Consider the following 19,006-nt stretch of genomic DNA (forward strand, 5'->3'; position numbering starts at 1 on the left):
CAGAGTCGATTACTTAACTCGCTGGAACATTCCATCCGACAGTTGCAGTTCTATTGAAGAACTACACTTCAACTGACCTCGGTCGATAGGTCTTTACTAAGATCCGGCCCGCCCAGAACTTGTTCGACCACAGTGTACCGTCCCGATTCTGTACCAACGTGTTAATGTGGACCCCCACAGTCGAGACATTGTCACAGTCACTAACAGATGGTTCTGTCACATGCGCCAACCGCCATCTCTCAGGTATGTTTACGATAAAGCCATCTTTAATGGATTCTCGCGTAATTTTGTTTAGAAGACGCTTCCAAATATGTTTTTTTAAGTATTAAAGGATAACTATTTTTAAATTGCAACCATACATCACGAGAGTAACGTGACTTATGGATTAGAGAGAAGGAAAAAAAAACATATATATAAACTACCCAACAGATGGGAAAGACGTAAACAAATCGTATTATTATCTGTGATGTGCAAGTTTTAAACATTTCCAGGCGTTAATATCGCGGTGAGAGCGAGTTTAGAAAGAAAATAGTGAATGAATAAAACAATTTGTCACTGCTAATATATCCTTGCTTTGCTGTTATTCACGCACGGTGTGTTTCTGGCTGATGTCATTACACGAATTTATTTCTTCAGTTAACTATCAGAGAGTAATGAGACGTACATTTTCGCATATATCACCAGGTTTTCTTGCTTGTATAATGCTACAACAGGTATTATTTTATTTGGGCAAAGAAAGCGGAGACTTCAATTTCCAAGAATGTTTCGAAATCTGATTCTTCTCTTTCCGTTCCATTCGAGATGACAGACGAGAGAAGTCGGATTGGTTTCAGACTCCTAAACAATCTTTCTCTAAATCTCCTCTTACGTCATCTGAAACAAACCGATAATTAGGAGAAGAAAGAAAAGATTTCTTGTGTTTTCAATTTTCCTGCTGCGCTTTTTTATGATAATCTGGTAAGACTCGAAGCTTATTTCGAATTATCCTTGTGTTTTGTTGGAATTTCGCTAAGTAGAAGAAAAATAAATCACCACTATCTTCCGTATTGCAGCTGTTTATAAATATATATGTATTATTGATAGTTTCGAGTTCGATAGATAAAAATTCCCTCACGTGTTTTGCACAGATATCGAAGATACGACTATAAAAAATCGAACGCCAGAAGGTGTTATTGTTTGCACATCTGTGTGAAAGGCGCAACAGACATCCACAAAAATGAAACTCTCGTCGTCGCAGCCGTAACGATATCGACGTGTGGACAAAAGTATCGATAATTTTAATTACCAAGCAATGACCTATTCTTCATTTGCCAGATTTACGGATTTAGTAAGGAGATCTGCAGTAATTTACCATCTACCTGGTAAAGCTGTTTTATGACCCAAGCGGAGTATTAAGCGGAAGGTAGGTCAGCTAGATAACATCTCAAACAAGATGGCTATCGTACCAAATCCTATATCGTCCTCAAAATTGGAATTTAAACCGGTAAATCCCGATAGGTTTACACTGGTTTCCTTATATTCAGTTGGCGTATCTTCGGCGCTCTAACCGCTAGTGAAATCAGGCGAGTGTATACACTCGAATCAATAATGAAAGCTTTAACTGTGAGAACTGTAAAAGCTGTGGTCGGTACAAGACATTCGGCTTCGTATCAGAAATGATATACGATCCGAACCGAAAAAAACAACGGGTGTCTTGTATAACGGACAAAAGATGGAGAGAAATCTTTTTCGATTGTTTTTAAAAGTCTTCTATCTGTACGAGATAGCGCTTTTCCGTTTTACGAATTCACGTACAGGTTCGTGACACTTACACACATTACACTCGACGAACGTGACGTGTTTACAAATACACATCTTAGCTGCATCGTCGTACATCAAGTCAGCATTTGAAAAGAACTAGTCCTTTTCATAAGCAAAATTGAAGTTCTGGTCACGGTGTTAGGCAGCTATTATTTCCTGGCCTGGCTATCGACACTTCTTTCTACACCTTGAATCTGAACTTTGGACGTTTTTAAATCGCAAAATAGATGGAATGATTTCGCAACTGTAAGCAGTGGTAGAATAACAGTCTCTGGAGTCGACTAAGGATCGTTTACACGACAGGCAGAGCTTGCAGTTGAGAAACAATTGGGACGAAAGACAAATTCCATTTAGAAGAATTGTCATGGGAATGGATCTGACTCTACAAAAGTAGTAAATAACATCGTAACGGTTTCCTTTGTCGTGCAGATTTCGCAATGTGGCGCCTTACATGAGTACTAGAATATGACACTAGCAACGCTCTTTCTATACGTCACAATAGTATTCCCTCCTTTTCTGCTTTACTTATTGATAAGAGATGTTTTAGGAGAGTTTCCTCATTCGTATAATATCTGTAATCACCCTCCGAGGGCGAATTAATGAAAGAAAAATGCGTTCTTCCCTATCTTTTCCTATAGTCGAACCGGTTTCTCTCATAATATCACTTGTTTTATTCAACAAATTTTATGGTTTTCTTCATAAAACAAGACTCCTGCCTTTTATTGTTTCAAGATATTTTGAAAACATAACAGCGTTTTTACTTTCTTCATCATATCGCTCACTTAATCTGCTAGGAATTATGCTAATCAAAAACGTTTAACCTCTCGATATCGAGACAAAAATCCATTTTTCGAGATGGTTAGATAGTTGACACATTTAGTCTCTAGATAGAGAAGTTTCTTCGTAACTTGTCCAACTTAAATTAAAGCAGAGCAATGAATTAAACATCCCATTTCCCTTGAGGTGTAGAGATATGCTTACTACTAATTATACAGTTGGTGTCTCATTCTTACCTGCAGCATTCCAGCAAAGTACAAAGAACTGCGATAAATATCTGTACTTACATCCAATTAACGAACGTGTATAAATTTAATACTGAACTCTAACAAACTTTTTTCTTATTAGCTTCGCTATACGCGACTAATTAGAATATACCTAGGGCACATTATTTTCTATAAATGCAAATGTAAATCTGATCTTATTAGAATCATTATTAGAGAGTCTTAATTAGATAGAGTTTTATAGATGTTAGATAAACAAGTTCTCTTCCATTTTCTGTTTTCTTTATGGCCAACTGATGCTTTCTGATGGTTTCCAAAATACATATTTACTCAATTAGTGGTTAAACTTACTCTTACAATCATCCGTTAGAATTTCCTATTTCTAAATGTTTTTATTAAAATTTAAATAAAGTCGAACGGGATTCGGTTTCCGTACTATAATTCTCGTACATACATTGGCCATTTGCCAAGATAGCATTAAAACTTCAAGATTAATGGCTCATACTCTATATACTCAAAGAGTTGAAGAAGAATAAGAATGGCTGTTTACAAAGGCAATTAAGTTTCTTTCATCTGAACAATTGCATTTAAAATTTTCAAAAAATCATAGGCCACAAAACAATTTTCTTTCTCGTAACTCACTCGATCACATTTCCTTGATTCTTTTCACAATTTAGTATAGAAAGCTTTACTTTATTAAGTACAACTTCCTAGTAAATCCCCGGCTAAATGAAAGTCAGAAACAAGGCTCAAATCTTCCTTTGTTATCGGGCCTTTAACTACTGGCCCATTATCCCTAATTACAACTTCAAACTCATTTATGAGTATTTAGGCCAAGATTGGGATTGCAGAAGATCATCTTTTGTCGTTAACTAGGATAAAGGATCTATTTTCTCTTTTCCACTCTCCTTATTTATCATAAAAATATTAAAGAAATCCAATTCTTTCTTCCATGCTTTAAACTCAATAAGTAATGAAAGAGTATTGCCGAAGAGTCTAAGGAATAATCTATTTCTATTTTTTTGATGGTCGTTATTTTCGCGTGCAAAATGCTTTGCCTACATTTATGTTGTCATCTGACCAGAGAGGTCTTATCTAATAAACAATCAGCAGTGACTGGGTTTGGAGGAAATGCGACTCTTCGTCGCTTCCTGAACGAGGCAAAGGCGTATTTTTGTTAACCCGATAGCATAGAAACTAGTGACTAAGGTATTTTATTGAAGATGGAATGTTGCGGTCGACGATCGGATTTGCCTTCTCCTGTATCAAAGCCGAACGAATCTGCAAGACGAGAACTTGGATGAAAGAAATTATGATTCTATCCCCTTTTTTTCAAAATTGCAAAATAGATACGTAGATCCAGATGAGAAGTTTGGCTGAAAATTTTCTCTCTCTCTCTCTCTTTTTTTTTCCTTCCCCTCTTTCTCTCTTTTGCTTTCTCTCTTCTCTTTCCATGTTCGAAAAAGAAAGTCTTTTCGAATGATCTTGGAAGTGTAAAAATTTTTAAATGAGATATATACCAAGGTATATCATAAAAATGCGTGGTAAAATATAAAATTTTTATTTTAAAATGTGTATAAAAATGAACCCAAGTCAAAAACAACGTCGTCTTATTATTACTAAAACAACTTCTTTAGCTAAAAGAAAATAAAAAAGTACATAAAACTTTGTATAAAAATTTACCAAAATATACTTAAAAATAATTAATATGCATGAAAATTATTTCAAAAATTGATTACATATATGGAATATTATCAACAACAACCGCAGATAAAAGTAAAATTTATAACTCACCGGCAGAAGGAGAAAGTTAGAGTCTTATTTAAAAAGAAAAAGAAGAAAAGAATTCCTCCATTTTCTCAATATTGGAATTTCGAACAGATCTACATCCAAAACTGAATATTGCAATGTCTGAAGATGCTTAGAAACGATGAAAATCTATACAAAGCTGTAATTTACCCAAAATAAATCGATTGATAAACTAAGTTAACTTGGAATTGTAGCAGCTCGTAGGAAACATGACTAGAATTTCACCATTAGTAGCCAGTGGAGCGAAATCGTATTCTAGGTGCAGACGTATACAATATATTGTTTGTTTATAACAGAAAATAAGTCGGCAACTGCATTCGATCAAATGCATTCAGTAGTATATAAGAAACGGCAAATATCGAGTATAAAAAATATTTCCTGAGACTTGTTTATCGGTAAGAAAAGTATTGTTAAAAAACGATCGTCGGACCAAATTTTCAAAAGAATTTTTAGCATTAATAAAGCTTCTGCATATTGTTTGGTTCGAAGATACTCTCATTCAACACGTTTTATAAAGAAGATTAAACGGTCGTAAATCGAGAATTTAATATTTTATATTATATATTGTAGAATATACAGCGGTTTCATTCATATCTAGACATATTGTGTTATTTACTTCGCCGGATATGGGTCTAATAAATATCATAAATCACAACTGAGGTATATATTTTTTTTTAAATTACAAAGGCAGAATCTCATAAATAATAAGAAGAATAAGTTTATAACTGTACTTATAATACCGGCAATACGATGTGTTTTTAGAATATAAAATGTGGCCCTATATTTTTATAAGTTAATGAGCTAATGCTGTCGTAAAAGGCAATAAAAATAAGACGATAGAAAGGAGATTTAATTTATTTTTTTATGTAAAAAGTATATAAATTAAATCGATTTATTTAAAAATTATATCGAGAGTAGAGTAAAGTGAGAATGACATAAGACCTACAACTGACAAAAGAGCACAAAAACCCACGTCATTTCGCGAAGTACTTTACTCGGAAATAAAACCTAGAAAAGAATATCGCACAAAATGAGGATACTTTTCAAAAGAAACGATTTTGACCAAGGAATAAAAAAAAGAGAGAGAGAGAGAGGAGCAATGTCATACTGTAGCCTATGATAGAAAGTCTGCATAGTGGACAGGTCATTCCGAAGACAGATATCCAGCATGAAGAATATTGCCATTCAATGATACAATTCTAGAAGGATTGCAAATACTTTATCACTATTAATAAAGATCAAAAACAATAGGCAAAGTTTAGAATATATTTCATAGTTTCATTTAGAAGTGTTGCAATTCGATCTGGAATATTCCAATCCATATCGAAAATATATTTACTAGGTTATTACGGCCAATGCATCCTGTGTCGTAAATCTGACAAGAATTGTGATAAAAGCAGGCATGCGTATTCCGTAACATAGATCTATCCCCAACGTCTACAATCTAATATCATATATCTTACTAACTTGGAAATTTACTCGGACAGCAGATTATTTCACTTTCTCAGTTTCTAACTGGAATTATACAACTAGAAACGGAGTAAGGTGAAGAGTAATCGACAAAGTCAAATTGTTACTATTGACTATATTCTTTTCTATACAATGTCATTTTCTTCTCTATCTACACCATGCAAATTTCTCAATAGTTTCCATATTCTTCCAACCGTTTCTAATATACACAGAAATTTTTCTCCATTTTTTTTAAACACAATATACATAAAAATTCTCCGTCCAGTTTGCATAAATGTTACAAAAAGGGAAATATTTTACCTGTTATATGTATTGGAAATTGCAATAAATGTAAACTTGTATGCTCAATTATAGCAAAGTTTCTAAGTATATGAAACTAAATTGGTTTTTAGTATTAATATATAATATAACCTACGTAACTTTTATATTTATGTATGCTTTTCTACTTAATTATGCTATAAATGTAACGGTATTGTAATACGTTATGATTATAATGTTGTACTGCAACTAATTATCGTAATTACGATATAATAATAACAATATATATATTAATATATACGCAGAGAGTACCGCATGCAGGTGTCATCGTAAGAGAGCATCAGTTTGTGCATAAAATTAAAGCTTTGCACATTAAAAATCTGAAATTAAATTAGTTTAACGCCGTTTACTTTATCCAAATGTGAAATTGAAGAGTTATAATATAGAAATTTATATAGTAAATTCCTTTGTATTAGTATTAGACCACAAGATACAATTTTCTTGCATGTATTATTTATATATAAGATATACGTTCAATATATTTTCGTGACAATAATCTGTCTATAGCATGTAATTTCCTTACGTTTGTATATGATATACATGCCAAACGCAACCATAATATTTATATAATACTAGAGTCTAAAGTGGATGTTTATGATAAATCGACACTAACACTCGAATAAAATAAATATAATACAAATCTTGCCAACTATATCCACTAATCTAGCTGATTTATTCCATTTTAATTCCGTTCTGTTTACTAGTATGCTACTAGTACATTAATGAGTAATTGCCTGTTAACGCTTCCTCATAATGCAGCCTTGTAGAGTAGGTTATTCATCAAATCCACTTCCATATAAACGTACAATTTTAGATTAGATAACGTATATTAGATACGAATTATTATTCATGAATAACATTTATGCGGATAAACCTTGGATAAACACAACTATGAATAACTCACCAGTATTACACTACAATAACCTACTTTTTTGATGCTGTAAGAAGAGACGAATCCATTCGAGTCTGAGGTGAATGTGTTATAAACGAATTATACTTTGATTCTAAAGGTTATAGATTAACAATGTCACGCATTTAGAAGTGAAATTATGTGAAAATAGTCGAGCACTCTGTAAAATATTACCATGGCAACTATGAAAATGTGCGAAAACCGAAATAGTAAGTTGCACGTCAACACCTGTCTCGACTACAAAGTATTTTCATTGAAAATGTCACTAAGGCACTTCTCACTTTCAGCACTAAACCAGCTTTTCCACGTACACAAACTCACACGCATCGAGCATCATTCGCTACCCGTCAATCAATCGAATTCGACGAGTAAATAATAAAATAAAAATTCCAAAAAACTTTTATATCATTTTAAAACTTTCATCCGGAAGAATTAAATATGAATATTTCGTTCCCTGTATACTTATGAATATTCTAATTGTAATATTCTCTTCAGTCCAATTTTTATTCTTCATTCTTCTCTTCTTTTGTTAAGGTTTCTCAGTCAGCAGTTTTGCAATCTTTCTTAAAATTTAAATGATGTAAAATTTCTTTGCATACGAATTAAATTCTTCCTCCCTTTTTTCCCCCCTCTCTCCCTGCAAATAAGCATGCATTATTAATAAACTATACAACTATAAAGATCGTTAATATCGACTATAAAAACGTTCCAATTTAAGATTTAAAGGCCATTATACGTCTCGAAAAATGTGGAACATCCCAATCGACGACGAGAAAGAGAAATTGACACATTGATTACGCTTGAGTTCCCAAAATGGCACATTGCACTGAAAACGCCTATCATAAAAGTTTTAAAATTAGTCATTTTTTATTTAAAAAACTAATAATAAATATATTACAAAACTAAAAATTTTAAAAAATAGAGGCATTTTATTATATTTTAAAAATGCAAAAATCTATTCATGGATCCGAAAATTAACATTAATTAGCATTTAAACAGAGTAAAGTTGAAAGTAATTTCGGACATTAAATGTAATGTTAACTGTAAATACGTATGTTTTGTTTATTCAAACATTGCAGATTTAGTGCGATAACAATCATCTTACAAGCAACTGTACTCCATTAAAAATCTAAATTATTTATGTAACAAATAAATAGCAAATTTTACTAAAACAATACAGTAATTGTTAGTTTTAATGAATTCAACTTAATCTTCAACCACAAGAGAATATCAAGTAAGAAAATATTTCAACAATTATTGTATATTTCGTTATTAAATCTCTCCGGAGAATACAGGAGAGTACACTATACTTTTTTTGAAATAATAGACTTACTAAGATCAAAAGAATTAATCCTTTCTCTGTTGTGAATATTTTAATGACTTCGATCTTTCTTTCTCTTCCAATATTTTTTATTCGTTTCCTGCTTAATAAACATGGTTGATTTATATACTTAGTATTGTCGTTCGCATAGTTAAATACGCGGTGAAGCAGCCCACGTTGTACCAAGGCCCTCATCTCTCATCCACACTGGTTAACCTCATTACAAATCGGGCCGTTCGTAATAAAAACACGCAAGTATAGTTAGGTCTTCATTGTGACAGCCTCCATTACGAATCAGGTTCGCCCATAATAAGCAAAACGTAAGCGTAGGAAGATACTACCGTCTCGTTAATGCACACCAAGGCTGGGGCCTTTCCTTCTTAGGTGTATCATCTCCATTATACTTATTACTGTATGCGTACTCAAAAAGGTTTGTCATCCCTGCTCTAGATAGATATCATCTCTCGTCCATCAGGACTGATACCATTAATGATCAAAATTCACACCGTAGTTTGTTAACGCCATATTTCAGGCCATGGCTTGTTAATGAAAAGCAACAGAAAACTGTGAAGTAATAATATTTCAATTTCGCTAATCCAACATAATCCAAACCACTTACATGTAAATTTTAGTCGTTTTCAATCAGTTTGGAATGGCTAATAAAGATATAAAGCGAAAAACACTATTAAAATGGATTTAAAATCTCAGCACGTCTCGAAACTCGGCAACTGTCCCGATTATCAACGAGAAGCAGAAGCTGACACATTTCGAATTTATGCAAATTTCTCAGATCGAGTAAATATGTGAAGTGTTTCGAAAACGATCCGTGCTTCGATTCGATCGATAATTTGTTTTTTTTTTTTTTTTTTATTCCCCTCCTAACGGTGTGAAAAGTATAGAAAGGCAACGACACCGATTTTTCTACTGATCGAAAGTGTGGATCAATCCGTATTGAATATGTAATTTGTAGAAACTATAAATAGTTATCGACTGATTAGATAGCTTTCGAGATTTAAAAACGTAGCGAGAGGACAACAATTCGATGGGGCCAGTAAGTCCGAAGAGAATGACAGATGTCTTTCTTGTAACCTAGTTTGGACGAAGTAAGTAAAAGCAAGTTTAGATCTTAGATCGATCCAATGACTAGGAGGGGGCGAAAAAGAAGAGAAAATGTGTAAAGGAAAAAGAATAAAAAGAAAAATACATCCCGCAACAGAAAAGAATACAAAAGAAGAAAAAGAAATCCATGAAAACAACTAAATGTTGCATTTGCATTTTTAGTTCTGTTAGTAGAAGTCTGCACATTTTTTAATACACATATACATTTTTTTTTCTTTATTCAACATCAAATCGAACTTCACGTCGTTGAACCTTACAGGTGATGAAATTCGGACCAGTTTTGCTGAGATAGACAGTAAATAAAACGAAATATCGATCGTAAGATGGTCAGAAAACGTGAAAATAGACGTTGTTCCAGAAAACAAACCTGGCTAGCCAATTTCACAGTGATTTTTCAAGTTTTCCGCTAGCATAGCTCGATAGATGATGGAAGAGATCAAAAATAAATTCACAAGATTCAAACCCGATCAGGCGCTTCACTTAACCCTTTCACAACTTTATTAATCGGAAGTAGAATATCGTGTTACTCGTTTAACATCCGTCCGAAAATATTAATACGAAATTTTCCACGTCAAACTTTCTTAGTTTTAATTAAAGTTAAAGGTGAACCGAGTAGAAGGCTTAGATCAATAATAATTCAGTCAAAGGAGGAGTTGATCTCTTTTAAATCTTCAATATATATATAAGTTTTCAACGAAGATGAAGTACAGATACAATCTGGAAGAAAATAAGATTATTTCCTGACAATCCGGATGAATTTGAATGGCAGGATTTACCTTGTTGAATAAAATTTTGAATATTTAAAAGCTGTAGCGTGAAAAATTCTATTAAAGAAAAAACATTTTTACATATTCTTGGCGTAGTCTATAAACATCAAAACCGAGACTCATTAAATTCTTTAAACTGGATATAAACTCGTTAAAAATTACAAAAACTTACAAGATAATTAGATGAAAATTTGATGCGTTATTCATGAATAAAATTTATTTTTAAAAATTCTTCTAAAAATCTTTCTCCGCTATTTTAAGTTCTAAAAGATGACTCCTAATGTTCGAATTATGAGGCAAAGTTCGAAAAACTCGAGAGTGTCTTTTTCTTTTTTGTATCTTAAAGCTCGATAAAGTAACTAGAATTTTAATTTAATAATAATAACAACAATACTAATAATAAAGGGTGAATATCGGGAAAAAAGTGCCGGAGTGACCCACCATACATCATTGACATCAAACACCCTTGACATATGAAGCACAGAGCCCATTACCATGATGATATTCGTTGCAACAGCTCTTCCAAAAATCATCTCCTGTTACTTTAAGATGTATTGATCTCTTTGGTGCTGACATTCGCTCGCTTATGGATTTCCCCTGCGTCTATCCAAGAAAATAATGGAAGATGTTTAGATTTTTTTTTAATCCTATAAAATTACCTAAATTGTACTCAGAGGAAAATTTATGAATGTTACAACCTTTCCAATTTTTATTTTCTCTTATTTTAGTGTTAGTAAATATTCTACAGTTTCATTTTCTTAAATACTTGTTTTCTTTTTCCTCCTTGGTATATAAAAGAAAGAAAAAAACATTTTCGTCTATTGTAAAATCCCATTCTATCTGTGCAATATTTTTCAGGTTGGAGGATGGATTATTTATTTTCTGAAATTTAATATTTAAAGATTTATCGATTGTCCTTCTAAAAATATAAAAATCGTTTCGGTTACTTTAGTTTATATATTTAAAAACTTTTCCCCTTCTTGTCTTTTTCAAAAACTTCAAACTTCATCTCATTATTTTCAGTTTCCAGGCCATTCCTGTTCTCGTATTTAATGTATTTTAATAAGAATTTTACAAGTTACAAGATAGGTTAAGCAAATTACTCTTAACACGTTGTGTTGTACCTGTAATTCTTGTATTGAAGGAGAAAGTCAATTAGACTTTTATCTAAATTTAACACAAGCTGCGTTTGAACCTTAAGTAACTGAATAGGAGAATCCTACAATAGATTACACAATTTGTTGGTTAGGGCATTGTAACAATTCTTTAGAGAACGGTATTCGCTGTTTAGTTAAAAGGAAACATCATTCACTGTGGACACTTTACAAAGCAGTAAATGTTTCAATTGTACCTGCATGGAATGCACATATACCTATTATATATTTAAAATCAACAAAATTAATTGCAATACTGATGAATTCTACCATTAGTTTAATAGTTATGTAGTTTAGAAAATTTTCTAAATTAACCGCCAAAAATTAGCTTTGTTTAAAATCGGTTAAAGCATACTCAACGTAAAAAAAAAAATAAAAATACATTGAGTTTTCGTATTTAATTTGCTTTCCAGACCTGTAAAATAACGTTACTGAATTCTTTTTTTTTCTTATCCATTTTATCACGGATTTATCCGGATGCGAAGAATGATACTCCATTTTATAAAGGAAGGAGACTAGTAGACTACTTCTGATTGCACCCATATATTTTAACCTTGTGAAAATCTGCTTCTTTCTTCTCAACCTTTCAATGGCTTTTTCTCAAAGAAAAGCCGAACGACAGTACGAATGATACCTCATTTAAAGCAGCTGCAGAAGCAAATCCAAAGTATACTTTCGGTTGTTCTGTAATCTTTAAACTCTTTCTGAGCCATTTTCTATCGTCTACATTCTTAATTTTTTCTTATTTTTATTTTTGCTGCTAGTAAAAGCTTTTACTTCGTGTCCTATTTCCCCTTTTAATCATCTAAATGGGCAAGTTTTGAAAGTTATCATAATTATTATCCTTCTAATCTGCGACGATGTACAGCGTGTATCTATCACAGTGCAGCATTCGTGAACGACGGAGTTAAATGCATTTTATTATTTTCAAAAACAAGAAGAGGGAAAAAAATATATAAATCGAAAGAGATTTCTGGATGCACACGACATTTTATACTTATCTTTAAAATAATTATTAACTTACATCTAAAATCCCACAGTTGTTTTTTCTATAAGGAAGACAACAGAAAGTGGAATTACAAATTATCCTTTAAGAACGGAGTACAATCAATAAAGAAAATAAAACATTATAATTTTAGGAAACGCCTGAAGGAATAAAACCTCTAGAGACTTAAATTTCCTATTTTAAAATCAATTTAATTGAAAGACAAATAAATCGATATTGCAAACAGCAAACGAGTCAAAACAAACTAAACTCAAATTACTTCATTTTCGACTTAGGAAATATGAGAATGGACATCAAACTGTGACAAGACTTAGTATGGATGTGTTGTTCCTGTAGGAGTAAGGATTATCTGGTGACTGGATCAATCAGAGGTTGACACACACGTGCATGGATAGTATCGATCTACTTTCGTCCAGAAACCCATTAACTTCCAGGCGGACGCTTTCGCGGCTTCTGATAGATATTGAATCAAATACCATCTTGTCACCGTCACCTCACTTCCGATCGGTTCTTTTAATTCCCAACTTTTTCAACATACTTATTATCTCTTTTACTCTTTGCATTAACACAGACAGCAAAGGAAAACATCATCCTCTCTATGCAATAGTCTTATATATAATCTAACTCTTCATGGTTAATTTGAGAAGATAACTTTCACTAGAATTCCGATAAAATTGCAATTTTTTCTTCTTTTTTTACGTCAAATTCCTGATTAACACCTTTGAAGTTCTCAACGATTTGTGCACATTTCTTCTTCTTTTTATTTTAATATTAAAAGAAACAGCGAAGAAGATCATTTTCGTTAGAAAAGTGAATTTGTATTAGAATTACGAAGAAAAAAAATCGAAAGAAAATTAGAGAGAACACGATACATAAAATATGACAAGTTAAAAAGATATGGCAATGACATCACGAAAATTAATAACAGAATGGTATTGTCGTAATCAGGTGGGGTTTTACATGAGATAAAATAGTCTGACAAGCGAACCGTTGCACCTGGGCGCCTTAAAGACGGCGGTCTTGATATTGGTTAGATCTTAGGGATTCGATCGGTCGTCGTCCCTAGCAACATGTGACCCAAGAGTGAATACTCAAAGACAAACATCGTACAAGTATAGATGAGATTTTCTTCTACAAGGTCTATTTTATTCTCGAAAGAAAAATTTAATTTCATACATCAATTGAAAAAAATGGATGCTTTGCCCTTAATAAAACATATAAACTCTTACTTCTTTACATGTAAAAAAAATAAAATGGACACGACTAAAAAACGTTATTTGTTAGAAATGTAATATATCTATATAGGAAATATATATTTATATGTATTTTTTTTCTAAAAAAAATGTTTTAGGTGGCTAAAACCTGTGACAAATGATAATTCTATCCGCTACTGTGGTATGATAGAATTGAATAAAACATCAGGACCTGCACTTGGATTAGAAAATGCACACAATGGGAGAAACTTCATTCAAATACGGACAGCTAAGGTCTACTTTTTCCTAAGAATAAAATCATTCAATCTAAGAAAAGTTTCTCGCTCCTTTTCTGTAAAGGGAAAAAAGTAATGGAGGAAGGTTTCCGGATAAACACGTCACTGTTCTTGGAATTTATGGAGAACATAAATTTCTGAAACTCTGTAATAGTTATTTATTTTACACTAAATACTACATATACTTACAAGGGATGGGATAGGTGACGGTTTTCTAGATTAAAAAAAAGTAGAGTATAGAATTGTACGGAGTTTAAAAAAAAAAATTCTTATGAGTTTAATGCTGTCTTGGTTTGTCGTCTCATGTTCTTGGTTTATTGGTAGTAAAATTATTCTTGTGAACAAACAGTCGACGTCTGAAAATGTGATTAAAATCTCAAAATTGACTAAATTGATCCAATTAAAAAGGAAGTTTTTCTCTGTCGTTCGTCTTGTTGCTGTCAAACAATACTGTGTGCAGCTGTAAAATCGTAAACAGAACGATAACATACATACCGCGTCTTATACAACTAATTTCACTTAAATTAAATGAATCGAATGCTTTGGTCCATTCTGATGTCTAGTCGTTTAATTAAATAGAAATGTCGTAGATTTAAAGAATACTCGAGATTACAATCACTCTTATTATTTTTCTTTACTTAAAAAAAACTTATTAAATTCTCTTTGATAAACTTATAAAAAAATAAATAAATATATATATATATACATATATATATATAATTTAAAGTGAAATATGGATGTATTCCTCCCCTCTTTCCTGCACTTAATTCTATTTCTACAAACAAGAAAAACACTAAAAAAATTTAATTATCTATTATTATGTATTAAAGAAATTGAACAGTTTCGATGATAGAAAAGAAAAAAATAATCTAGAAAATGTTCGAAATTTACAACTTGTTTGTTCATTAAAATTCTAGAAAAGAAAATGACAAGAATAAATATTTTCTAGGCAATTTATATTTTAATTCTAGAAATCATTACAAGAATATATCATACATGTTTTTTTTTTCTTTAAAATATCCATTTTTCTACAGTTACAAATTGCAAATCAATTTGGCATGATGTCATAAATACAAGGGGAATTTACTATATAACTTATTTAACTTTCACATAAATAAAAGGGGAAAAAAGGAGGAAAAAATGGAGGGTAATTTTTCAAGAAAATTGTTAAAATACTCGACAAATTTTTATCGAATTAAAATTTAAAATTATGAGTAAAAAACGTATTATTATTTTTTTTAGTAGAAAAATGTGTTAAGAAGCTCTAGGAAACTTTTAAAATACTCTCAAATAGACAGTTATTTCTTCGCCTTCTTTAACGTCGATGTCAATACAAATGATGGATGCGGCTGAGGATTTTTTTCTTTTTTCTTGTTGTAGAAACTTTACTTCTCAGGACCCAAAGAGAGGGAAAGCTTGCCAGATTCCATAGCTGTAAAGATATTTCCTTCACATTACAAACGATCTAGTCGTGTTGATATATACTTTGGGTTACACTGACTTCCTAAGATCATTCTGTAACATCTCCCTAAGGCAAAATATATCTAAGCAATGGCTACTTTGATCACTTCTCGGATAGTCATATATTTACCCATCTGTCCCTTTACCGATTATTTATTTTAGATAAATTATCAGCTAATTGCTAATTTAAGTTCTGGGTGATTAAACTTAGCTAGTTAACAGAGAATCGCGTTACAATGATAAACACCTAAGTTTAATCAACAGTCGGTAATTGTAAAAGGAAGATTCCGAATTACTTTTTATACAACAGAATTTAATTAATTATAACATTAAAAAATCATAAATAAAAACGAAATTAACACTTAAATAATTTGATTTTTCTACATTTCTACATTAAAAGAATAAAGGCATTCGAGTTCTTGATGTGTTTTACGCTCGTTTATTCCTACTTATTAATTAATTTAACGTTTAAAAAAGTGATTTTACTCGAATAAAAGTCGTAAAAGTATATTATTCGGGATTGCTGTTATATAAATTTTTAAAAAAGAAGAAAAAATGGTCAGTTTTAATAGCAGACATTCCTATCCAAGTATACAAGCGATCTTTGGTCTATTATTTAAATTTTTAAAAATGACAGATGGAATTTAATTATGTGACTCAATATATTGAAGTGAAGAGAAAATTACACACATCGAAGAGAATGGGAACCATTATCCTTCTAGAAATAAATGCTTCTCAATTTGTTTCTACTGATGAGAATTTTAAGTTCATCGAGTTAAACCGTTTTATTGCAAATACCATTTTCTTCGATAGAATGCTATAATGGTTATTTCGCATCATTATCAAACAACGAATTTAGAAAATCGCGAAAATGCTGTTTTCTTTTCTTAAAAAAAACAAAAAAATATATTTATATTTCTTTCTCCTACGAGATACCTGTTTTAATGCTATTTTAGCCTTGTTTACTTCGTCACGATTCATTTCGAAATCCGGAAATCTAAGTCTCAAAACACCCATTAACTCGGAAACTTCATGAAATTTTGTTATATATAACGCATAAAAGACATAAGTAGATATCGTAATACATGAAGCAACTTTCCTATCTTACTATATATATACTGTATAGTTTCGAAAGGAGAAAAAACCCTGCTTGAAAATTTCACGAACGGTGTCTAAATAGCTCGTTTTTCATTCTTACGTGAGAAATAAATTGATAAAATACGTTTAAACTTTGTGAAATTTTACAGGAAAATAGAAAAAATATTATACTACCCGTAAAAATTTGAAAAAATATATAATTAATTAAGAAAAAGACGAAGTAAACCACGCGAAATTCGATGATAAAAATGATGGTTTTAATCCGACGAAATTTATTAAAACACCTTAAAATTTCGGCATAAACTTATCGAAAGATTTATATAACCATTAAGCATATTTTCGTGCTTAAAGTATTAAAATTAATTAAACACAATTGACCATGCATAATTTGCTTTCCACAAACTGCATCATCACACCAAAAGATGATTAAAAATGTGACTTTTATGATGATACATAAGTATAAATTAATAGAAGAAGTTGGATTTTTTTCTCCTCTTTTTTTACTATTATTAACTTAAACTCTCGAGATTGTAGAAATTGTTCAATTAATTTTGATGTTATATTGGTCTTGAAGTACCATTTATCTTAGTTTCTGAAATATTTAGTGAACTCGTATTTCACTATAAATAAAATGTCACGGGCATTGTAATGATTTACAATTATATAGAAGTCAATTGATGGATGGAGATTTATAAAAATTCAATTACTTTCTTATATTTACATATTTTTTTATTCCTTATTTAAATGTCTAAAATGTATGTATACCTTTATATCGATTTTGTATTTCTATAGGCTTGTGTCAATAAATCTGAATGTTTACAAATATAATTTAAAATTTATATATTAAAAAAAAAGTAGTTTCAAAGGGACGAAGACTGATTAAACTTTAAATATATCTTTATAAAATATTAAGTATTTTTGTATATAATTTTTTAAGAAAGATATGATAAAAAGTATGAAATATTCTCAATATAAACAATCGAGTTTCTTCGAAAGGTATTTCCTGTGTAAAAAGGAAAAAGCTGTATTTACAAAAGGCTATCACGTGACCTTTTCAACTCTTCCACTCTTAATGGATCCTAACGTTGTTACGCTTCCTTCTTTTTGTAAGTATATTAAAGAATAGTTACCGAAACCAATTTTTCTATGTATACAACTAGTATTATATGCTGTAATATCGCTATTATTATCTAAAAATACACATTATTTTACCCCAATTTCTTTTTTTTATATTATATTTTTTGAGTTACGCGTGCGTCTTTCAACCTTCCTGTACCGTATAGGAAAATAAGCGTAACTCGGGTGTCGCGATCGACCGGTTGGAAAACCACCCTCGACTCCGAAATTTAAAAAAAATTGATACCACGATATAGCAAAGAGCATATATATATTATATATTTTTTTTTATTGTTCGAGTTTTGATAGATTACTTAGACAAACTTTTCTATTTAACAAGCATTAAGAAGATTTTTTTTTTGGAAAGATTTTTCAATTAAATAAATCAAGTCCGATTTTGCAATTTCTGTCATTCATCCTCTACCCGAAATAAAATCTAACATAAACATTAATTATGAATCTGTACCTTAGTTTAATCATTATAATCACTTAATCACACTAAGTTAGTCAAGATTAATGGCAACAGACATTAATTTTGACATCTTAATAGACGATGCCAATTCATTATAAAAGTTATACCCCTTCTATTCGTTTTACCACAAAATTGGAATAAATGAGCCGACATATGGCACCTGAAAGGACATCGCTACTTTACACTATTCATATTAAAAACTATCAAAACTTTATTATTAATCGAGATTCACTTTCAAATTCGATCTAAATCTTACACTTATATGCAACGTGCTTTCTATACTTAATCCATTAAAAAATATATATATAGTATATATACACTCTTAAGGTGCTTTTCCCCTATTAAATTTAATAAAAACAGCTGAAAAAGTTGTAGAATTCACTACTAAACAAGGCCGCCATTTAAACCGGTTCAAGGCCGAACACGTGACTGGGGGTTGGTAATAAACTTCACTCTTTAAAAAAAGAAAAATACATTAAAATTCCTACTTACTTTTTCGTATTGGAGTGAATTTTCTTCTTCGTTAACCGATACTTTTTCGTATTTATTGGCTCCCATAGAGAAACACAGGACATATTTCCTTCCATGCATGACTACGAAACTAACTGACTTTTCGTGGTAAGTTACTAAAACAAGTTGAGCTGCGCCTGACGTCATCGACGACCTCACTACTACTCGTCGCTACACGTCACATG

The 19,006-nt window shown here is 31.3% G+C and overlaps 1 protein-coding gene across 2 annotated transcripts in view; it reads right to left on the reverse strand.

Annotated features, from left to right (window-relative positions):
• The window catches only part of LOC136986550 (dipeptidyl peptidase 4-like), a 185,397-nt gene extending 166,391 nt beyond the window's left edge, over positions 1–19,006 (reverse strand). Inside the window, exon 1 of one of the 2 annotated variants that reach the window (XM_067284110.1) lies at positions 18,804–19,006. In XM_067284110.1, the coding sequence (XP_067140211.1) occupies positions 18,804–18,968 (165 nt within the window). In that variant the 5' untranslated portion in view covers positions 18,969–19,006. The remainder of the gene's footprint in view (positions 1–18,803) is intronic. The other variant, XM_067284109.1, reaches the window with a different exon arrangement.

This window comes from Centruroides vittatus, unplaced genomic scaffold (genome assembly GCF_030686945.1).
Source record: "Centruroides vittatus isolate TY-2023 unplaced genomic scaffold, ASM3068694v2 scaffold_1152, whole genome shotgun sequence".
NCBI classification, from domain to species: domain Eukaryota; kingdom Metazoa; phylum Arthropoda; class Arachnida; order Scorpiones; family Buthidae; genus Centruroides; species Centruroides vittatus.